The sequence below is a fragment of the Colletotrichum siamense genome (assembly GCF_013390195.1).
Source record: "Colletotrichum siamense strain Cg363 chromosome Unknown KSG_Cg363_contig03, whole genome shotgun sequence".
In the NCBI taxonomy this organism is placed as follows: domain Eukaryota; kingdom Fungi; phylum Ascomycota; class Sordariomycetes; order Glomerellales; family Glomerellaceae; genus Colletotrichum; species Colletotrichum siamense.
Window position 1 is genome coordinate 2,183,264 of NW_023501016.1, and position 17,993 is coordinate 2,201,256.

The 17,993-nt window shown below is 57.4% G+C and overlaps 5 protein-coding genes across 5 annotated transcripts; 3 read left to right on the plus strand and 2 right to left on the minus strand.

Annotated features, from left to right (window-relative positions):
* Positions 1-3,271: 3,271 nt before the first annotated feature.
* On the plus strand, positions 3,272-4,453 carry DFG5-0 (Mannan endo-1,6-alpha-mannosidase DFG5; the record flags this gene model as incomplete). The annotated part of the gene is made up of 1 exon (XM_036636434.1): positions 3,272-4,453. One exon carries the CDS (start codon positions 3,272-3,274, stop codon positions 4,451-4,453), a length of 1,182 nt encoding a protein of 393 aa, XP_036497149.1.
* A 2,002-nt stretch (positions 4,454-6,455) lies between these two features.
* Positions 6,456-8,108, plus strand: CGCS363_v004586 (uncharacterized protein; the record flags this gene model as incomplete). Its single annotated transcript, XM_036636435.1, has 1 exon — positions 6,456-8,108. One exon carries the CDS (start codon positions 6,456-6,458, stop codon positions 8,106-8,108), a length of 1,653 nt encoding a protein of 550 aa, XP_036497148.1.
* A 1,502-nt stretch (positions 8,109-9,610) lies between these two features.
* Ddc (Aromatic-L-amino-acid decarboxylase) lies at positions 9,611-11,181 on the plus strand (the record flags this gene model as incomplete). Its single annotated transcript, XM_036636436.1, has 2 exons — positions 9,611-9,659; positions 9,737-11,181. The coding sequence occupies 2 exons, from the start codon at positions 9,611-9,613 to the stop codon at positions 11,179-11,181; spliced, it is 1,494 nt and encodes a 497-aa protein (XP_036497147.1).
* Positions 11,182-11,440: 259 nt separating this feature from the next.
* CGCS363_v004588 (uncharacterized protein) lies at positions 11,441-12,073 on the minus strand (the record flags this gene model as incomplete). Its single annotated transcript, XM_036636437.1, has 1 exon — positions 11,441-12,073. The coding sequence occupies one exon, from the start codon at positions 12,071-12,073 to the stop codon at positions 11,441-11,443; it is 633 nt and encodes a 210-aa protein (XP_036497146.1).
* A 949-nt stretch (positions 12,074-13,022) lies between these two features.
* NTE1 (Lysophospholipase NTE1) lies at positions 13,023-17,844 on the minus strand (the record flags this gene model as incomplete). Its single annotated transcript, XM_036636438.1, has 3 exons — positions 13,023-14,386; positions 14,566-17,507; positions 17,561-17,844. 3 exons carry the CDS (start codon positions 17,842-17,844, stop codon positions 13,023-13,025), a joined length of 4,590 nt encoding a protein of 1,529 aa, XP_036497145.1.
* Positions 17,845-17,993: the final 149 nt, after the last annotated feature.

The following is a 17,993-nucleotide window of genomic DNA, read 5'->3' on the forward strand; positions in this document are numbered from 1 at the left end:
GCAGCAACTAGGCCGCTCCCGGCAACGGATCGGCGTCCACGTCTGTCCCGGAAAGCCCAAGATGACGGCCAGTGTTCTGTAGGGCTGCCCCATCTGCAGACGATTGGATACGTGCCTGGCCCTAATGGACAAAAGATCAACGGCAACGACGGGTGAGGCTGGTGCGGCGCATCAATGTCTCTGTGCCTTGCTTGATCAATAGTGCTGGCCCGTGGAACCATCCCCGCGAAATCCTTCGCTCCGTGATGTAAGTATGTGTGCTGACTAGAATAGCATCAGATATCGTCATGGCGGACCAGCGGTGAACAAGGTTGGGCTATTTGCTTCCAAAGACGCCTGGAGGAAGCTGAGCGGCAAATCCATCGAATAGATTCACTTTTTGCGGCCGTGGGAACCCAGACGAAGTCGAGTAGATGGTGGGTTTCCCCTTTGGAGTGGAGGTGCCATTGTCGCTTGAGATCGCCGGCCACAAGACAGGGTCACGGTTCCATTGAGGCTAATTCGTGATCTTCGACGCCGTAACATCGCATCGCCCGCCGTCCTTGTCGGGGTCACCAGGCTGCCTGTCTGTGGTGCAACCCCGCCACGTCCAGGCCGACAATTCGGAAAATAAGCTGAGCAGGCGCGATGCTGAGATAGACTGGAGTCGCCTGCGATGCAATGACGATCAGGACCGCAGACGAGCAAAAAAAACGCAGCCCTTTTTGAGATGACATGCTCACGGTGCGAGGAGATGCCGGGCAAGACAAGGAGCGGCCCCTCCACCCCGCCGAGAGAGAGGGGAAAGACTGTCAGCCACCTCCCGGCGCCGGGATGGCACTGATGCTCCTGGTGTCTTTGCGGGCAGCATTTTGGCGTTCCGCATGTCGAGGTAATTTTGTTCTGCTACTCGAAACAAAGCGAGCCCTGGCAGTGTCTCGACCCCGACATTCAGGAGAAGAAGAAAGGAAAAATTCTTTTCTTCCCGAGCTCCAGAGGCTCCAGAGGCAGCTCCATCCACACGGCAAGGGAGGGGTCCACCGCATTGAGAACAGCCGCCTGCGCCGCTGCCGTGGGAAATAAGCTGCTGTCAAGCGTCGAATCGGAGACATGGACGCCGGGGCCATGGTTCTTGGAATGTTCTTGTGTTCTTGGTGTGTTCTTGGGGTGACGGCCTCGTCCTTGTCCTTGTGTGTTTGCCGAGTTTGCCATGCAACATCGTATCGAATGACTGGTATTGGTATGCATGTCAAAGGGACTTTGTTGAGTGACAGTGCAGTACAGTAGTCAGTCAGGTCGACGAGTCAAGCTGGCGGTCTGTTGAATCACGAACGTCATGCCCGATGCCCAATAGTCGGTCTGCGGCTTGGGTTCAGCAACCGGTCGCTGGCCACAAGGTTGATGATCCCAGGACGATGCTACGTCAGGGACACGTCCATTAGGTGATGAGAGACGTGGGCGAGGCTGCCATGCTGTACGATGACGGGAATAATGACCAGAAGGCCTGGATCATGGGAAGGGATCACGGCAGTCGGATTTGAGAGTGTGTGACCAGGCGCCCTCTTCGTAAGTAGTTCGAAGGCATCTTTTCAGCCAGAGGCAAGGAAGGTTGCGAGTGTAACAATGGGGGAAAGAAGCAGAAGCAAAGATACGTCCCTTCTAACGAGAGCAGCCTCAGATGGCTGGACCAGACGAGAGACGAGGGACGGACCCGCACGTGGCAGTGCGTGCACTACTTAGGTGCCTGGGTACACTAGGTGAGGGTAGGTACCTACCTCCTTAAGGAAGGCAGCCCCCCCTGTTAGGGGCTGGCCGCGGCAGTCGCAGTGGATCCTCAGCCCAGAGGGGGCCCTTTAAGCCCCTGGCCATAGCATCAGGTCCATAAGGTATCCCGTGGATAAGCTCCGGATACCGATCTTTGGGTTCGTTCGGTTCGTCAGACCTCCTGGGGCGACCCAGCTTATCGCCCGATAAGCGGTCCACGGGTACGTATTCTTGGGGCAGGTACATACGGCGTACTAAGCACACCTCAGCCAACACACAGCATAACGTACAATCTTGTCTGAAACACCATTCAACGCCCCAGGCCCAGCTTTCCAAGAACCCAAGCTCCTCTCCTCGCCAACCCTCGTCGTCTTGTCTCCTTTGCTTGCCTCCTGTCTTCTGAGTCCTCCCAATGAACGACGGCGCTTACCGGAGCAGAGACCAGGACCAGCATCTCTCTCTCTCTATCTTCTCTTGGTATCTGTATTCCGTCGTATTCAGTGCTAACTAACATTGTCACTGGTCCTGTTACACGCCCCTCTCTCTCCCTTCTGTTGCTCTCTCGCAGCTCAGCTCTGACTGTCACTTGAGACTGAGGAACCCTTCTTGCCGCACAGAAGAGACGTTCCCGCCTTCGCGCTTTACCCTTCTCGCCATGATCTCATCCCATCCTACTCTGGCTGCTCCAAAGACCCATGACCCAGACCCAGACCCAGGCCCAGGGACACCACCTCGACCAACCCCTGACTGTGATCTTCGGCCTGGCTCTCCAGGTGGCCCCTGTCAGGGCGCAGCCAGCGCCATGCGATGCGCTGGCTCGACGAGAAGCCAGCTCCTGATGCCGACTTCAGATGAAGCCTTGTTTTGTTTTGTGCTTGTTTCTGGGCTGCGAGAAAAGGCACCGCCAAAGACGACCATGGCGCTGTTGTCACCACAGCAGGACCTGGAGGATTCACAACCTGCCATGAGCTGCTGCGCCTGCGCCTGCTCCTGCTTATCCTCTGCCCTTCCCCATGCTCCTCATCCTCAACTCGACCTTGCTCCTGCTGACCTCTACTCTGCTTCTTCCTGCTGTCACTCCAACCAATCTTCCTGCTCCATCATCACTTCCAAATCCGGCTTCAGCTCCACGTCGTCCAGCTCTGCCCTCCCACCTCCTCGACCGACACCCTGCACCCAAAAGATTGGCGTCAAGGATCAGCATCGCTCGCCCTCCCCATCCTCGTCTTGTCCGTACCCGCCATCCTACCCGCACCCTCGTCCGCTCCATTGTTGCTGTGCCGGTCCACCTGTTCGGAGGGAAGCTGGACAAGGGGCACATGGACCGAAGACCTCGCCCGCTCCTGATATATTTAACATCCCGGCCATCCTCCCCCGGTGTTGGCGTCTCATTGTTCTCGCCATTGCAGCTAATACTTATATCCTCCTCCTCCTCCGCTCGCATTCTTCAAACACCAGACGAGAAGGAGAAATATCACAACACGGCTTCGACTCAGTGCTCGCTTCTATATACTTAATAATCGCCAACATGGTCGCCAATATCGGCAGCTTGGCTGCTCGCGTAGTCTTCCTCATGTCTACCCGCCCCATCGCCGAGAGGGCAGACGCCGCCTCTTACACCAGCAACGCCGTCTCCTCTATCAACGTCCTCCAGAATACATGGTACAGCGTCAGCACCGGTCTTTGGGATAATGCCTGGTGGAACAGCGCCAACGCCTTCACAACCCTGGCCGACTTCGCCGACCTCAACCGCGACGCTGCCAACCAGCTCAACATCGGTGGCATCCTCAGAAACACCTTCAACCAGGCCCAAAAGACCACGGCCTCCGTCTCCAAGTCCATGAACGCAGCCGGTCTCGTCACGTCCTCCTACGCCATCACCAAGCGCGACTACCCAACCATCAAGGGTCGCCAGATGAGCGCCCAGGGCTTCCCGAACTTCATCAACGACTTCTACGACGACGAGGGTTGGTGGGCGCTCGGCCTCATCCGAGCGTACGACATCACGACCGACCAGGACTACCTCGACATGGCCAAGCGCATCTTTGCCGATATGCAGGGCGGCGGAAACACCAACTGCAACGGCGGCATCTACTGGAGCAAGGACCGCAAGTACGTCAACGCCATCGCCAACGAGCTCTACCTCGCCGTCGCCGCCTCGCTCGCCAACCGCGTCCCCAGCAACGCCGACTACCTCAACATCGCAAAGTCCCAGTGGACGTGGTTCAAGGCCAGCGGCATGATCAACAGCGCCGGCACCATCAACGACGGCCTCGACGGCAACTGCAAGAACAACGGCGCCAACGTCTGGTCCTACAACCAGGGCGTCGTCCTCGGCGGCCTCGTCGAGCTCAGCCGCGCTACCGGCGACAAGTCCGTCCTGACAGATGCCACCAACATCGCCAAGGCCGCCATCAAGGCGCTGACCGACAGCAACGGCATCCTCCACGACACGTGCGAGCCCAACTGCGGTTCCGACGGAAACCAGTTCAAGGGCATCTTCAACCGCAACCTGCGGTACCTGCAGGCCGTCGCGCCCTCTGACGACTTCAAGACGTTCCTCATCAAGAACGCCGACAGCAACTGGTCCAAGAACCGCGACACCGCGGGCAAGCTCGGCGTCGTCTGGTCGGGCCCCGTCCAGGGAGTCTCCGGCCCGACTCACAGCTCGGCGTTGGACTCCATTGTTGCCGCTATTGCCGTCGCATAATCCCTTTTAGACGCTCTCAGACCGCGGATCATTGGACAGGAGTTTTATTATCATCTTTTCTACTTTTATCTTTTTGGGTTGTACAGGATCGCCGATGGGGTATTGGGATACACTCCTTCTTCTTTCAACGGCGCACGCAGGGACAGGGAAACGGCTTAGACTCGATCGAGATGGGATACCCTCTGACATGGACACTCCTTTTGGAGCCCGGGGAAACAAAAGACACACAGAAGCCCGGGCGGCGCATGGGGGTTTATTGTTAATGACTCTAATGAGTAATGATACCATAGTTTAGCTGAGCGGTCGTTGGAAACGCGGGATGGGACGCAAATAACATCTCAATAGTATTGAATACAGACACACACACACAGACACAAACACAACACGATCGTCCACACCACCATCATGGCCACTCACGTTGGTTCATAATCTGTTATACAATCCAAACTGTCAAAGTCCCGCCACCACACCCTCCAAAACGTCAAATGAGTCCCACGGATTCAGGGGAACAATCGACGGTTGGCGCCATGGACGACGGCGTTGGCGGTCGAAGCGGCGCGCGCAAGGGTGTGGCTGGATTAGCTCGGCGTGGCTTCACAAAGCCCATATTGGGATTTTCCAAAATGCACCGAGCCAAAAGGGAGATCTCCCGTGCCCCCCGATCAGGTTCCCTCCCTCGGGGCAGTTGAACCGGACGAACCTATTTCTGGCTCAATGCTGATCGCTGCCGCTTTAAATTGCCCGACCAAGATCCCTTAAGATTGGCGTGTGTTATGCGGGGGTGGGTGGGCAGAAAGAAAGAAGCATGCAGCAGCAGTGAGGGCGGGAAATGAAATTTGGAGACTATGCATCATCGCCGGATGTTCCTTCCCATGCGAATACTATCGAGGAAAAGGGGGCATGTCATGCTTAGAAGCAACAACAACCTTTTGGATCCCGCATGAAAGATGGGAGGACGGTTACGGTCATCGGTGAACCATGGCTTGGCGTGGGGTTCGGATCGAACTTTCAGAGGGGCTTTGGTTCACTCAATGTTCCCTGCAGCAAGTGAGTACATACCCGCCCCGACCTATTCCTCCCCAACTTCTTGCAAATATCAGCTTGCCTGAACCCCCTCACGAGCATCCATCTATTCATTGTGTCTAGCTGCATGTCCGATTTCGTGCAGGCGGAGAGAAGTAAAAGGCCGTTTGTCGGTCATATGCTACCTTGCCTACCACACGCGTATTCGCCTCACCACTAACACCCTCGCTCTCTTCGCGTTTCATTCAATCAAAATCGAAAGAAGACAAAAAAAGCCCCTCGTCACCGCATCTCCAAATACCCATCGAGAACAAAAGAACCCGGTCGCTTCGTATGCCAAACGCAGTGAGACCTTTCGTTTACGCGCCTCCCTTGAGTTGCACAAGAGGCATGCCGCGAGCTGAAGTCCATGACGTATACTTTTTCTGCCAATTCACCCAACCCAAGTGGGCTGGACGGAAATGTACCTCACCTTGTCTCGGGATCCTCGGGATGAACCCTCGCGGCGCGGTGAACATGCAATGATGGAATAGAGTGCGCGCCCATCGCGCCCGCGCAGCGCGCCTGTCTCTCTACCTACCTTTGTCCATTCCTCTCACACACCCTCAAAACACAGAGCGAGAGACGTTGTGTTTCCTGAGACGAAGCAGCTAGAAAAAGGTTGTTTCATCCCAACCCGCGCCCACACGTCTCTTGTCCAACCTCCAACTCCCATCATCCCTCCCACGGTGTGCGCCCCATGCTTTCGTAAACGACAAGCCACCCCAAATCCCGCGCGCGCCCATCTTTCCTCCGCACCCCCGTCTCATCTTCAGCTTCAGTTGAACTACCAACTTTGGTTCGAACATCGGCGTCTCGCCTGGTGAGACGTGTCGCGGGGCGGGCCTTGAGAGAGAGAAGAGAGAGCGGGTGCTCGAGCCTTTCACGGCACACACACATCCACGTCCACACAAAACACACAAGACACCACACTTCCACAATGACAGCCGCCGCATCCTCAGACCCCCTCGGCCAAGTCCTCAAGAACCTGTCCCTGATCGCCCTCAGCCTCACCTTCCTCCCGCTCGACACCGCCATCCTCCTGGCGTGCTATGCATACCAGCGCCTCCTGGGGCGTCCCGCCCGGGACCCCCTCCCTCCTCCTCCCACCGGAGACCAACACCAGCACACCCCACCACCCCGGCCCACGCGGACGATCCTCGTCACAGGCGTCGGTATGACCAAAGGCCTCGCCCTGGCCCGTCTGTTCCACCGCCAAGGCCACCGCGTCCTGGGCGCCGACTTCTCCCCCCTCGCGGCGGGCAGCAGGTCCCGCGCCCTCGCCTCCTACCACGTCCTCGCCCGCCCGTCCGCCGCCCCCGGCGGCGCCGACCCGTACCTCGACTCCGTCCTGCGCATCGTCCGCTCCCAGAACGTGGACCTCTGGGTGAGCTGCTCCGGCGTCGGGTCCGCGGTCGAGGACGGCGTCGTCAAGGAGGTCGTCGAGGCCCGCACGGCGTGCCGGGCCGTGCAGTTCGACGTCGCCGCCACGCGCACCCTCCACGAGAAGGACGCCTTCATGAACCACACGCGCGACGTCGCCGGGCTGCCCGTGCCCGAGTCGTACCTCGTCACCAGCCGCAACGAGATGATTGCTGCGCTCGAGGACGCCGCGGGGCTGTCCCTGTCGTCGTCGCCGCCGTCGTCCGTCCCGTCATCCGACGAAAACGACAAGACGATGACGTCGCAGAAGTCTAGCGACAACAGCAAGAAAAAGAAGAAGCGTTTCATCGCCAAGGCCGTGGGCCTCAACGACCGGGGCCGCGCCGACATGACCCTCCTCCCGCTGCCCACGGAAAAGCAGACATACGACTTCGTCTACCGCCTCGAGTGGCTCGGCATGTCGGACAAGCAGCCCTGGCTGCTGCAGGAGTTCATCGACGGCGACGAGTTCTGCACGCACTCCCTCGTCGTGCGCGGGCAAGTGCGCGCCTTCGTGGCCTGCCGCTCCGCCGAGCTGCTGATGCACTACGCGGCGCTGCCGGCCGGCTCGGCGCTGTCGCGGGCCATGCTGGAGTTCACGCGCGCGCAGGCCGCCAGCTTCGGGGACCGGTTCACGGGGCATCTGAGCTTCGATTTCATGGTTGATCGGGCTGATGTGAAGGCGGAGAAGCCGGAGCAGATCACGCTGTATCCGATCGAGTGCAACCCGCGCGCACACACTGCTGTCGCGCTGTTCGGGGACACGCCGGAGCTGGTGGGGCAGTACCTTGCCGTGTTGGACGGGGACGGGGACGGGGCCGGGGACGGGGCCGGGGCCGGGGATGGGGCGGCGGACCCGGGGGTTGTGACCCCGCAGGAGCCGGGGGAGAGATATTACTGGATCGGGCACGATTTGGTCACGCTCTTCCTCCTTCCCACCCTGCGTCTGCTGCTGCTCCGCACGTCTTTGAGAGAATACGTGCGCTCGGTTTGGGCTTTTGCGGAGCATGTGCTGTTCTGGAAGGATGGCACTTTTGAGGTGTGGGATCCTCTGCCGGCGTGGTGGTTGTACCACGTCTACTGGCCAATGACGTTCTGGGACTGTCTGGTCAACGGGAGGAGCTGGAGCAGGATGAACGTCAGCACGACCAAGATGTTTGAGTGTGATTGAGCAATTTCGCAAAAAAGAAGCTCTCGTAAGCCCGAAGATCCGTGTTGTAGTCCAAGTTTAGATGACGACAGGTCAAATGTTTTGTGGACCAACTCTCAACCACACGAACTTGCCTTTGAACGCAGCAAGAAAATCACCAACTCACCGTGGAACTTTGGCAGTGATTCCTTGCCCACGCCTGCACGATCTCCGATATTGGTTTCGTAACCTTCCTGGCCCTCTCTTCACGTAGAGTAAGCGGGAGCTGAACGTCGGGGTCATGCCACCAACGACCGCCTCCGTTCCTTCCTGTACAGCGAGACAACACTGAGGTGTCCGTTCTTTGTGAGGAAGTCGCCAGTTTCCAATTGTCTAACCGTGGTTTGTACGGTGAAACAGACTGTCTTTGACCTTGTTCCATTCTTTACTGTGAAGTACCAAGTTGCAGCAAACTCGGCTACTCAGCAAACTCCTCTGGTCACCCCTGCCCGCGCAGGCTCCACGTCAAGTTTGACGCCCATCGTCATACTCTTAGACAAGATGTTGACCCATTCTTCTTCTGCGAGATCGCAAGGCCTCAAAATATCAGACTGTGGCCGACTCCCTTCTTTCTTAGAATGGAATACAAATTTTAAATCAGAGGGCTGCGTCTGCTAACACCGTCCCAATCATCTGAACACTGGCGGTGTTGTGCCACCTCTTGTTGCCATACGAGTTGCCCAACTGGGTGATTCTCACTACCCAAACCGCATGACTTGTAGAGAACGTGAGACGGAAGCGGACAACTAAGACAATCTGAGTGACGAATGAGATACTGGTCAGTGAATCGCTCCGTCCATGTGACATCGATTACCCCCAGCCTGCATCTCGGCAGCAACCGTCATGGCTTGATGTCTGGACAGCTCGGAATGCTTGACGACAAATCCCGATGCATCGGAACGCTTAGTTCGTCAAACAAGGGCGCAAAATTGATTTAAAGTCGTCAATGCCACCCGCTTTTGATCCCTCTGTACGCCCTGCAACAGTCCACATATTCGATCTCTTGCACCCAATGGCGGGGCAGTCCGCAACGTCGAAACCAACAACACCGATTCCGAGCACCCTTCCGCGTGTTCCGAAGAGTCTTCCGAGTCCCGCCAACACCACCTTGACGTCCTCCCGCGCGGCAGTTTACCGTCTACCTATGGGAAAGCACATCTGATACCCACCATGTCGAACTTTTGGGGACCGTAAAGACCGGAAAGAGTGGGGTTAAGAGCAGAAGGATGGGAAACATGCAACTTGGCTAATCCCGGTCGTTTGGACTTTTGGAGGGGTAGAGGGGCACGCAACCAGGGGCAGCACACAGCACAATTGACTTCATCTCATGTGAGCTTTTCTCTCACACTGGGGAAGAAAAAAGGTGTCATTCACATAAATTCCTTCATCCGCAACTTCAACTTCAACTGCGGTGTCCGCGCATTCCGGGCAACCAACTCGCGTAACTCATACACCAGCATCACCACGAAGGCAAACTCACCAAAATGGACTCAGCCGAATTTCGCACCGCGGCCCAGGAGGTCGTGGAAGACAGTAAGATCCTCACATTCTCATACCCCTCACCCATCACTTCGAACACACAAATCAGCACAACTAACACAGGCCCGCAGTCACGAAGTACTATGACACAATCACCTCCCAGCCCAAGGTGCTCCCGTCCGTAACGCCGGGCTACCTCCGCCCTCTCCTCCCGGCGTCCGCCCCCGAGGCCCCGGAGCCGTGGTCCGCCATCCACGCCGACCTCCAATCCCACATCGTCCCGGGCATCACCCACTGGCAGTCCCCCTCCTTCCACGCCTTCTTCCCCTGCTCCTCCTCCTACCCCGCCATGCTCGCCGAGCTCTACTCCAACGCCTTCAACGGCGCCCACTTCAACTGGATCTGCTCCCCGGCCGTCACTGAGCTCGAGACCATCGTCCTCGACTGGCTCGCCCAGCTGCTCGCCCTGCCGCCCGCCTACCTCTCCACCGCGCCCACCCGCGGTGGCGGCGTCCTCCACGGAACCGCCTCCGAGGCCATCCTCACCGTCATGGTCGCCGCCCGCGACAAGTTCCTCCGCCAGGCCACCGCCCACCTGCCCGAGGATTCGGAGGAGAAGGAGGAGGAGACCTGGCGCCTGCGCTCCAAGCTCGTCGCCCTCGGCTCCGAGGCCGCCCACTCCTCCACCAAGAAGGCCGCCCAGATCCTCGGCGTCCGCTTCGCCACCGTGCCCGCCCCCGCATCCGCCGGCTACGCCATGTCCGGCCCCGCCCTCCAATCCACCGTCGCCGCCCTCCGCGCAAAAGGCCTCGAGCCTTTCTACCTCACCGCCACCCTCGGCACCACCGACACCTGCGCCATCGACGACTTCCCCGGCATCAGCGAGGCCCTCTCCTCCGACGGCGACAAGATCTGGGTCCACGTCGACGCCGCCTACGCCGGCTCCGCCCTCATCCTGCCTGAGAACCAGCACCTCACCCCGCCCCTGGCATCCTTCCACTCCTTCAACATCAACCCGCACAAGTGGATGCTCACAAACTTCGACTGCTCCGCCCTCTGGGTCCGCGACCGCGCCTGGCTCGTCGAGAGCCTGAGCATCAAGCCCGCCTACCTGCGCAACCAGTTCTCCGAGGCGGGGCTCGTCACCGACTACCGCGACTGGCAGATCCCCCTCGGCCGCCGCTTCCGCTCCCTCAAGCTGTGGTTCGTCCTGCGCGCCTACGGCGCCAGCGGCATCCGCGCCCACCTGACGCGCGGCATCTCCATGGGCGAGCGCTTCGCCGAGATGCTCAAGGCCCGCTCCGACCTGTTCGAGATCGTCACCGGCCCTCGGTTCGCGCTGGTCGTATTTACGTGCGGCAAGCAGGGCGCGAGCACTGAAGAGAGAAACAAAGTCACCGAGGCGGTGCTGGAGGGCATCAACGGCAAGGGCGAGATTTACCTCACGCCCACGGTGCTGCACGGCACGTACGCTATCAGGATGTGCACCGGCAGCAGCCAGGTCATCGAGGAGGAGCATGTGAAGAAGGCGTTTGACATTTTGGTCACTGCAACCGAGGCTGAGTTGGCAAAATAGATGATAAAATATTTTGGACATGTTTATATTCATAGATATGATAGACCGTAATGATGCGGTAAAAAGAATCGACACCTTTCTACATCTAAGCTTCCAATGCCTCTCTGTTCCTGTCTTTTGTTTCTGGAAATATCCAATTTCGTAATTTATCAAAATGTGCTATGCTCCGTTGATGCTTCCCGTAATGTGTTGGTCGTAATTTCGTGTAATGATACTGTATGTTGTGACATCTCTGTGTCGAGCATTTCTCCCGTCGTCATCACCAGTTCGAATAGCCTCTCGACCTCGAACCGGGGTTGCTTCTGCTGCGTGTGTGATCATCGTACCGTCTGCCGTACCCATAATCGCGATCAAACTGATCGACAGCTCGCACATACTCCCTCTCATCCCTCATAACATTCAGCCCCTTGATCGACTCAGGCGCCCGGGCCGGCTCACGGCTGTAATCCCTCGCAGCCCGAATGGCCTCCCGCTCTTCGTAGTACCGGTCCCAGTACTCGTCCTCGTCTTCGTCGCGGCGACTCCTGTCGTCCCTCCTCTCATCTCGATCATACCTCGAACCCCGCGTGGAGCCTCGGGCGGACTCCCTTGCAGATTCCCTCGCAGACCCAGCGACGCTCTGCGTGGCTCTCCTGGGCCTTGACCTTGACTCCCTGTCTCTCCGCCTCTCCTCGCGACGGTCCTCCTCCTCATGCCTTTCCTCGCACTTCTTCAGCGACTTGTCAATACCAAACATGACCGTGGCTCCAATCATGCCGAGAGCAATCGCTTGGCCCCAGTCAAAGCCGGCGCTCTCCTTCTCCATGGTCTTCCGCAGCTTGCGATGCTCCGGGTCGGCGGTCCATGGTCGCGGATCGGGAGGTAGAAGCTTGCCCGGCTTGACCTTGACCATTTTCGTAATGTTACTTTTTCAACGGTGTAGAGAAGGTTTTGTTTGATGTGGGGTGGGCTTGGGTCGGGTCCGGTTTATGCTCTGCGTCTTAGCAAGACCATCAAGCTCAAACGGCGTCGATATCGGTTGGTTCTTAGTGCAAGAGACAAGTGCAGATCCGCTGTGCCACCGGAGCTGTGCCTGTCATATATAAGAATCTGAAGGATTGCAGGTGGCTTGCTTTCGCCCAGGAACGGATCAAGACAAAATATGCAGGAGCAGCAAGTTGGTGTTGTCAATGGATGAAGGGGTGGGTCGCACTTTTGTTGCACTTTGGCCCCAACAACAATCCGAAGAATGAGGACAGCACCGGAAATTTATTTCTCAGTGACAGTTCACCGCTGGCATTCCCCCGCACCCTTAGCTGACATCCAATATGGCGACTGCCGGGGACTCGGGAGCTTCCCCATTGGGCTCCGGGCAGAAGCTTGTCGTCATGTTAGCTGCATGATGTCATGGGCTCGACCCAGAAGAATGCGCTCGCCCGCCCGCCCTTCGAAACCCGCCAAGCCGTTGACGTCAGGGCGTTGCTACATCTGGCCAAAGCTCCCGGGACGGCACCCACACAGCCCCCCGCTGCCTTTGAGCCGCCAGTAGTCTTTGCAGCTGCTTAGCACACAGCTCCAAAGCCAATTGTAAAAGATCATAAGACCAGCTGCTGCTACCAACACCACCGTTGGGCATCGCCTATTGTCTTAGCCACGCGGAACAGGGCAAGGATTCCCCTGATTCTCGATTGGACCCTGAAGCTGCCGGTCTGGCCCGACGACGGCAAATGCGGGAACAAATGAGGCCCTTCCGATGCCAGTCACGTATGTTAGGGCGAGAGAATGTTGAGACAATTTCGAAAATGCAGAGGTGGTATCATTTCATGAGCTTCGTGTCGGCGTCTAGGGTCTGTTCTGCTGATCTAAATGCTTGCTCTTCGCGGCGCCATCGTCCTCCGCATCGCCTTCTTGGCCTCCGTCTCCTCCATCAGAGGCAGAACACCGTCTTCTCTAAGCTTCTGCAAAAAGTCTTGTCCGTATTTGTATCCCATCTGGTACAGCTCGTCGAACTTGCCAAAGTCGAGCGTCCCATAGTCATCAATCGGAGGCCGCATGTAAAAGCAGCCAGGCATCGTTTTGGCCCGTTCCAGAGCATCGACGCTAGACACGTAGGCCAGTCTAGCCTGGATCTCGGCCAACGTTGGCGGGTTGGGTGTACCCGAAAACGGGTTCCACCTGTTCCAAAACGCCCACACTCCCGACAGCGAATCACCGTACGCCTGTGGCGTGTCGTCGTCAAGGGCGCCTACGTCCACTGCAAAGATGGTATCTACCCCCAGCCTCTTCATGTGCGAGACCGTCAGATTGTCAATGTAGCCACCGTCGAGAAGCATGCTCCCCTCGTCACACAGCGGTGGAAGCAGGCCAGCCAATGACATGGACGCACGGACGTACCTCCATGCGTAGCCGCTGGTGTGGTACTCTATTCTGCTCTTGCTAATGTTCGTGGTGTTGCAGTAGTATTCGAGCCAGAAGTCTTCGATCTGGGTCTTGCCGAATGTCTTGAAGATACCACGATTGAACTCGTGTCCTGTCGTGTACGACGCCGTGGGGTATGTCAGATCCAGCGCGAAACGCCACATACTGGCCATGCGGCCCGAGAACTTCTTGGCAAGGCCGAAGATGGGCACAACGTCGGCGTGGCGGGCATATAGGGCGCCGATGAAAGAGCCGATTGACGTGCCGCCGACAACGTCGATGGGAATGCCTGCTTCTTCCATAGCCTGGATGATGCCAATATGCGTGATGCCTCTGGCTCCGCCGCCTCCTAGGACGAGACCAACAGACTTTCCACACAGGCGCCTTGCCAGACGATGGAAGTCGCCCTTGTATGGCGCGTCTGGAGAGTAGAAAGGACTATTGCGGACCTTTCTGGATGTGTACTTTTGAATCTCTGCTTGGATGATCTGGACCCTCTCCTTCAAGGTGGTGCTCGTACGCTTGGAAGGTGGGTGCACCGGCATAATGTTCGCACCCAGTGGCATCTGGACGTGGTAGTGGCCACCATTGATCCACATGCGATTCCTCAACCACGCTCTGGTGAGACCTGAAGGAGAGTAGCGTTCGCCGTGGAGGAGAACGAGAAGCTTTCTCGCGGTGGACTTCATTCCCAACATGAACCGTTCGTACTCCCCGATTTCGGGTGAGCCATCGCCAAGACCAACCAGTAGAATGCAATCGGCCTGAGTGATGCAGGTCTGGGTCCATGGGGAGTTGACGTTGGTATCTGACCATTGGTTAGCAACGTGTCCAGGTAGTCATTGCAATAAAATGGTAAATAGTGATTGTCCAATCAGGAAAAAATTAGAGTTAATGTTTGGCCTTCAGCGGTCTTGCCTCGGGAAACAGAGTTGTTCATCATAAAGGACGCGGAACGAAATGGGAGAGGGAAAGAAAAATGCCTACCTGCGACATAGACCACCAGGCCATACTTCTCCTCCAGATCGGCCAGGTACTGAGAGAGCTTGAGTTTGCCCATCTTGTTGAAGGCATGCTTGCCTAGGTGGTTCAAGATAGCAGACTGGTTGAGAGAGGTCGCCCCATTTGCGGGGCCGACCTGAGCCAGAGCATTCATCAATCGGTTGCCGAACTCAACGACGGGGACGCCGGAAGTCACCGGTAAGACAGCAACGGTCCTCAAGTTGAGGGATGAGGAACCTTTGCTGATTGAGTTGACGCCACCTGCCTCCTTAGACAACAGTTGGGAGGGGTCATCAACAAGATTGCGCATGCGCGATGCAATAATCTTCGAGATCTTGATGGTGATGTTGGGATGCTCCTGAGCCAGACTGTTGAAGAGCGTGCGGGGAAACTTGACGAGCTCAGTCTGACGGATGGCATGCAGAGTTCCGGGCCGTACAGACTCTGTGAGGACCTCCAACTCTCCGACACTCTCGCCCTGACCGAACTCTGCCCGAACACTGACACCGCCATCCTTCTTCTCCTGAACAAGCCGAAGTCGTCCGTTGAGAACGATGTGGATGGCCTCGCTCTCGTCTCCCTCGTGGAAGATGACTTGACCGGCATCGACTTGTTCCCAGTCGAGAGCAAAGTCGATGTGCATGATCAGGCGAGGAAGAAGGCTCGTGAGTCGCTTGGCCATCGTAAGCAAAACGATAGGGTAGCGGTCGGCGATTCTCTCAATGGTTGACCGTGGCAGAAAGCCAACGTAGACATCAGTCTTCGCAACAACATCGATGAATGATCGATATGACGACACTGTACCCACGTAACCAGCGAGTCCACCGGGCTTGATCAGGGACACGCTGCGGCGAACAGGTTGCTTCTTCTTCGTGTCTCCAGCCTTTCCTGCCCCGAGCAGGTTGACAGAAGAGTAAGCTGGAGATCCATCCATGGCCAGGTAGTCAGCATGGAGAGAAGTCCTGCTGGATGAATGCAAAATGTCGGCGGACGAGTCTTCGTTCGTGGTGCAAATGTCAAGGAATCCGTCAATGACATAGTACAGCCCAGGGTTACGCTCGCCCTGCTCAACCAGAACGGATCCCTTGGGGAAGAAAACGATCTCGACATCGTCCTTCATGTCATTAGCCAGCAGGTGCGCGTTCGGTGGAGTGTTTAAAGTGAACCCCCCGGAAGTCAACGATTCCGTGTCACCGTCTCCAGAGGATTCGAAAGGGCCCATCAGACCAAACGCGTTGTTGCCGAGACCAACTCTCTGACGACGCTGGTCGTAGGAGAACAGTCTGGGAGATCCTTCGACTGACTCCGCCTCGCGCGAGACACTGCCACCGCTGCCTAAGCCGATCGCCTTGAACATGCACTCCAGTATTGACTGACGGAAAAGGTTGTCCTCGTCAAGTGAGTCGCGACCGTCGATCGAGATCCGCGGATGCTTCTGAGCATGGAACGGGTTGAAAGACCGTTGAGCAAGAGGACTTGTACCTTCGTGACGAAGAGCGTCAGCAACCTGGTCGATGTCGGCAGTGGTGGAAGTGCCGGGCCTGTGACCACCCGTGCGAGCAAATTGGATGTTTGCCAGCAAATCGCCAGGGCTCGGAGTGTGCGTGGAGGAGCGCTCTCTGGGAGGAGCGATTGTCGTAGCAACTTGGGAGAACGACCTCTCCTTGGTGCTCATGGAATGGATCATTGCATCCTTGCGCAGAGTCGACGTTGACTTACGACGACGATGAGCGTTCGCGTTGTGTAGAGCAATGCCCTTGCTCTCAAGCTCACCACCAACGCGCTCACGCTCACGATTGAACTTTTCTTTCAGGCGCTCAAGCGCATCACCCCGAAGCATGTTGGGCAACTGGCAGGTGGTGAAGGAGAGCATGTTCTTCTCCGTCTGGAGCACCTCCCCGGTGAGTCCGAGATAGTTGTACGCAGTCGCGAGTGTTACTCTCTGAAAACGAGAAAGGATGACCTGGACGATGTGGGAAGTCGCCTTAGGGTAGACCTTGGTCAAGCGTCGGAAAGCGCTGGCCGGGATAATTGCAATGGTCGTGTCGACAGTCGCCCTCGCAATGATATCTGGATGGGCCGAGCCAGAAGTTGCGCGGCTCTGGAGCGGTGGGCGTTTTGGTGCACGCGCGCTGCCAGGAGCGCTACCGCTGCTTGGGTTGTCGAGAGAAATGGGAGGGATTCTCGCGCTGGCTGGCGTCGGGGTGACAGATCGCTTCGGCGGCTCCTCAATCCTCACGCCAGGCTTCTCATCGGCGGATTCCGCGAATTGAGGTGTCATCTGATACGGGCTTGCAGGGTCAGATGGCATACGCCGGAAACCAGCGTTGCGTGGAAACGGAGAAGTTCTCAGTCCAGCGCTCCCAGCACTAGGCTCAGGAGTATCGTCTTCCGTTGTTCGGAGTTTGACATCCTCAGTGAACAGAGACATAATGGAGAACAAGGACGACATGGGAGCGCCGTTGCGGACTTCAGTGAGCAGCTGGTATCGCTGATGTCCTGCAGGAGAGATGTCTTCCTCAGCAGGATAGCTAGACTCGAAGCTCTCGCAAGGATCAGGCTCCATGGTTCTGGCATTTCGGCCAGATTTGACAAAAATCTCCACGAGCCCGTCGACGACGATGCAAAAGCCCTTCTCCTCTTCCAGGTTGAAGGTCTCGCCGGCAATGAGCTTGCGAGTCTGCATGCTGCGGGTCAACTCATGGAAGACCTGTCGCTCCAAGTACCCGAAGATTTTGATAGCGCTCAAGAACTCATCCAGATAGCTGGATAAGCCGGCCTTTTTGCCCTCCTCGTGGGTGTCGGGGAATAAGTCAACGTCTGGCTCCTTCCTCTGAGGCTCCGGGGGAAGCCGAGAGTACATGTTCAGGATGCGGTAGCGCACTACCCAACTGACTGCGGATATGATGGCGACCATGATAACCATTCTGCGGGGAGTTAGCAACAGGCTCCCATGTAGCAAGGCAAGCAGGACGCGTACAATGTGGTGGCGTTCATCGTCACGGTCCAACTCGTCGAGAACAAGGTAAAGAGCAGGGTAGGTATCGTGATGGTAACGATGCGAATAGCCCAATACAGGATCGAGGAGATCAAGGACAGAATGGCGAGGATCAACCGCCCCAGGAGCCCCAACCAGCTGGACGATCCCTGGGCGGCGACGACCTCCTGCGCGCGCGTGAAGGCGGACGGGAGCACCTCCGGAGAGGTGCTCATTGTGGCCGACACGGCGTCAGAGACGGCGCTCGATATGTCGGCGGACGACATGACTGCTGCTGCGATTGGTGACTGCGGCTGCGGTTTTGCAACGAAACAACGACAAGAGGATGTTGTTGTTCAGCATAGCGCGCGCGAGAAAAGACCAGATCACATGGTTGAGCGCGTCCCTTGGGGCTAGCAGAGCCGGGCCGCGTGGG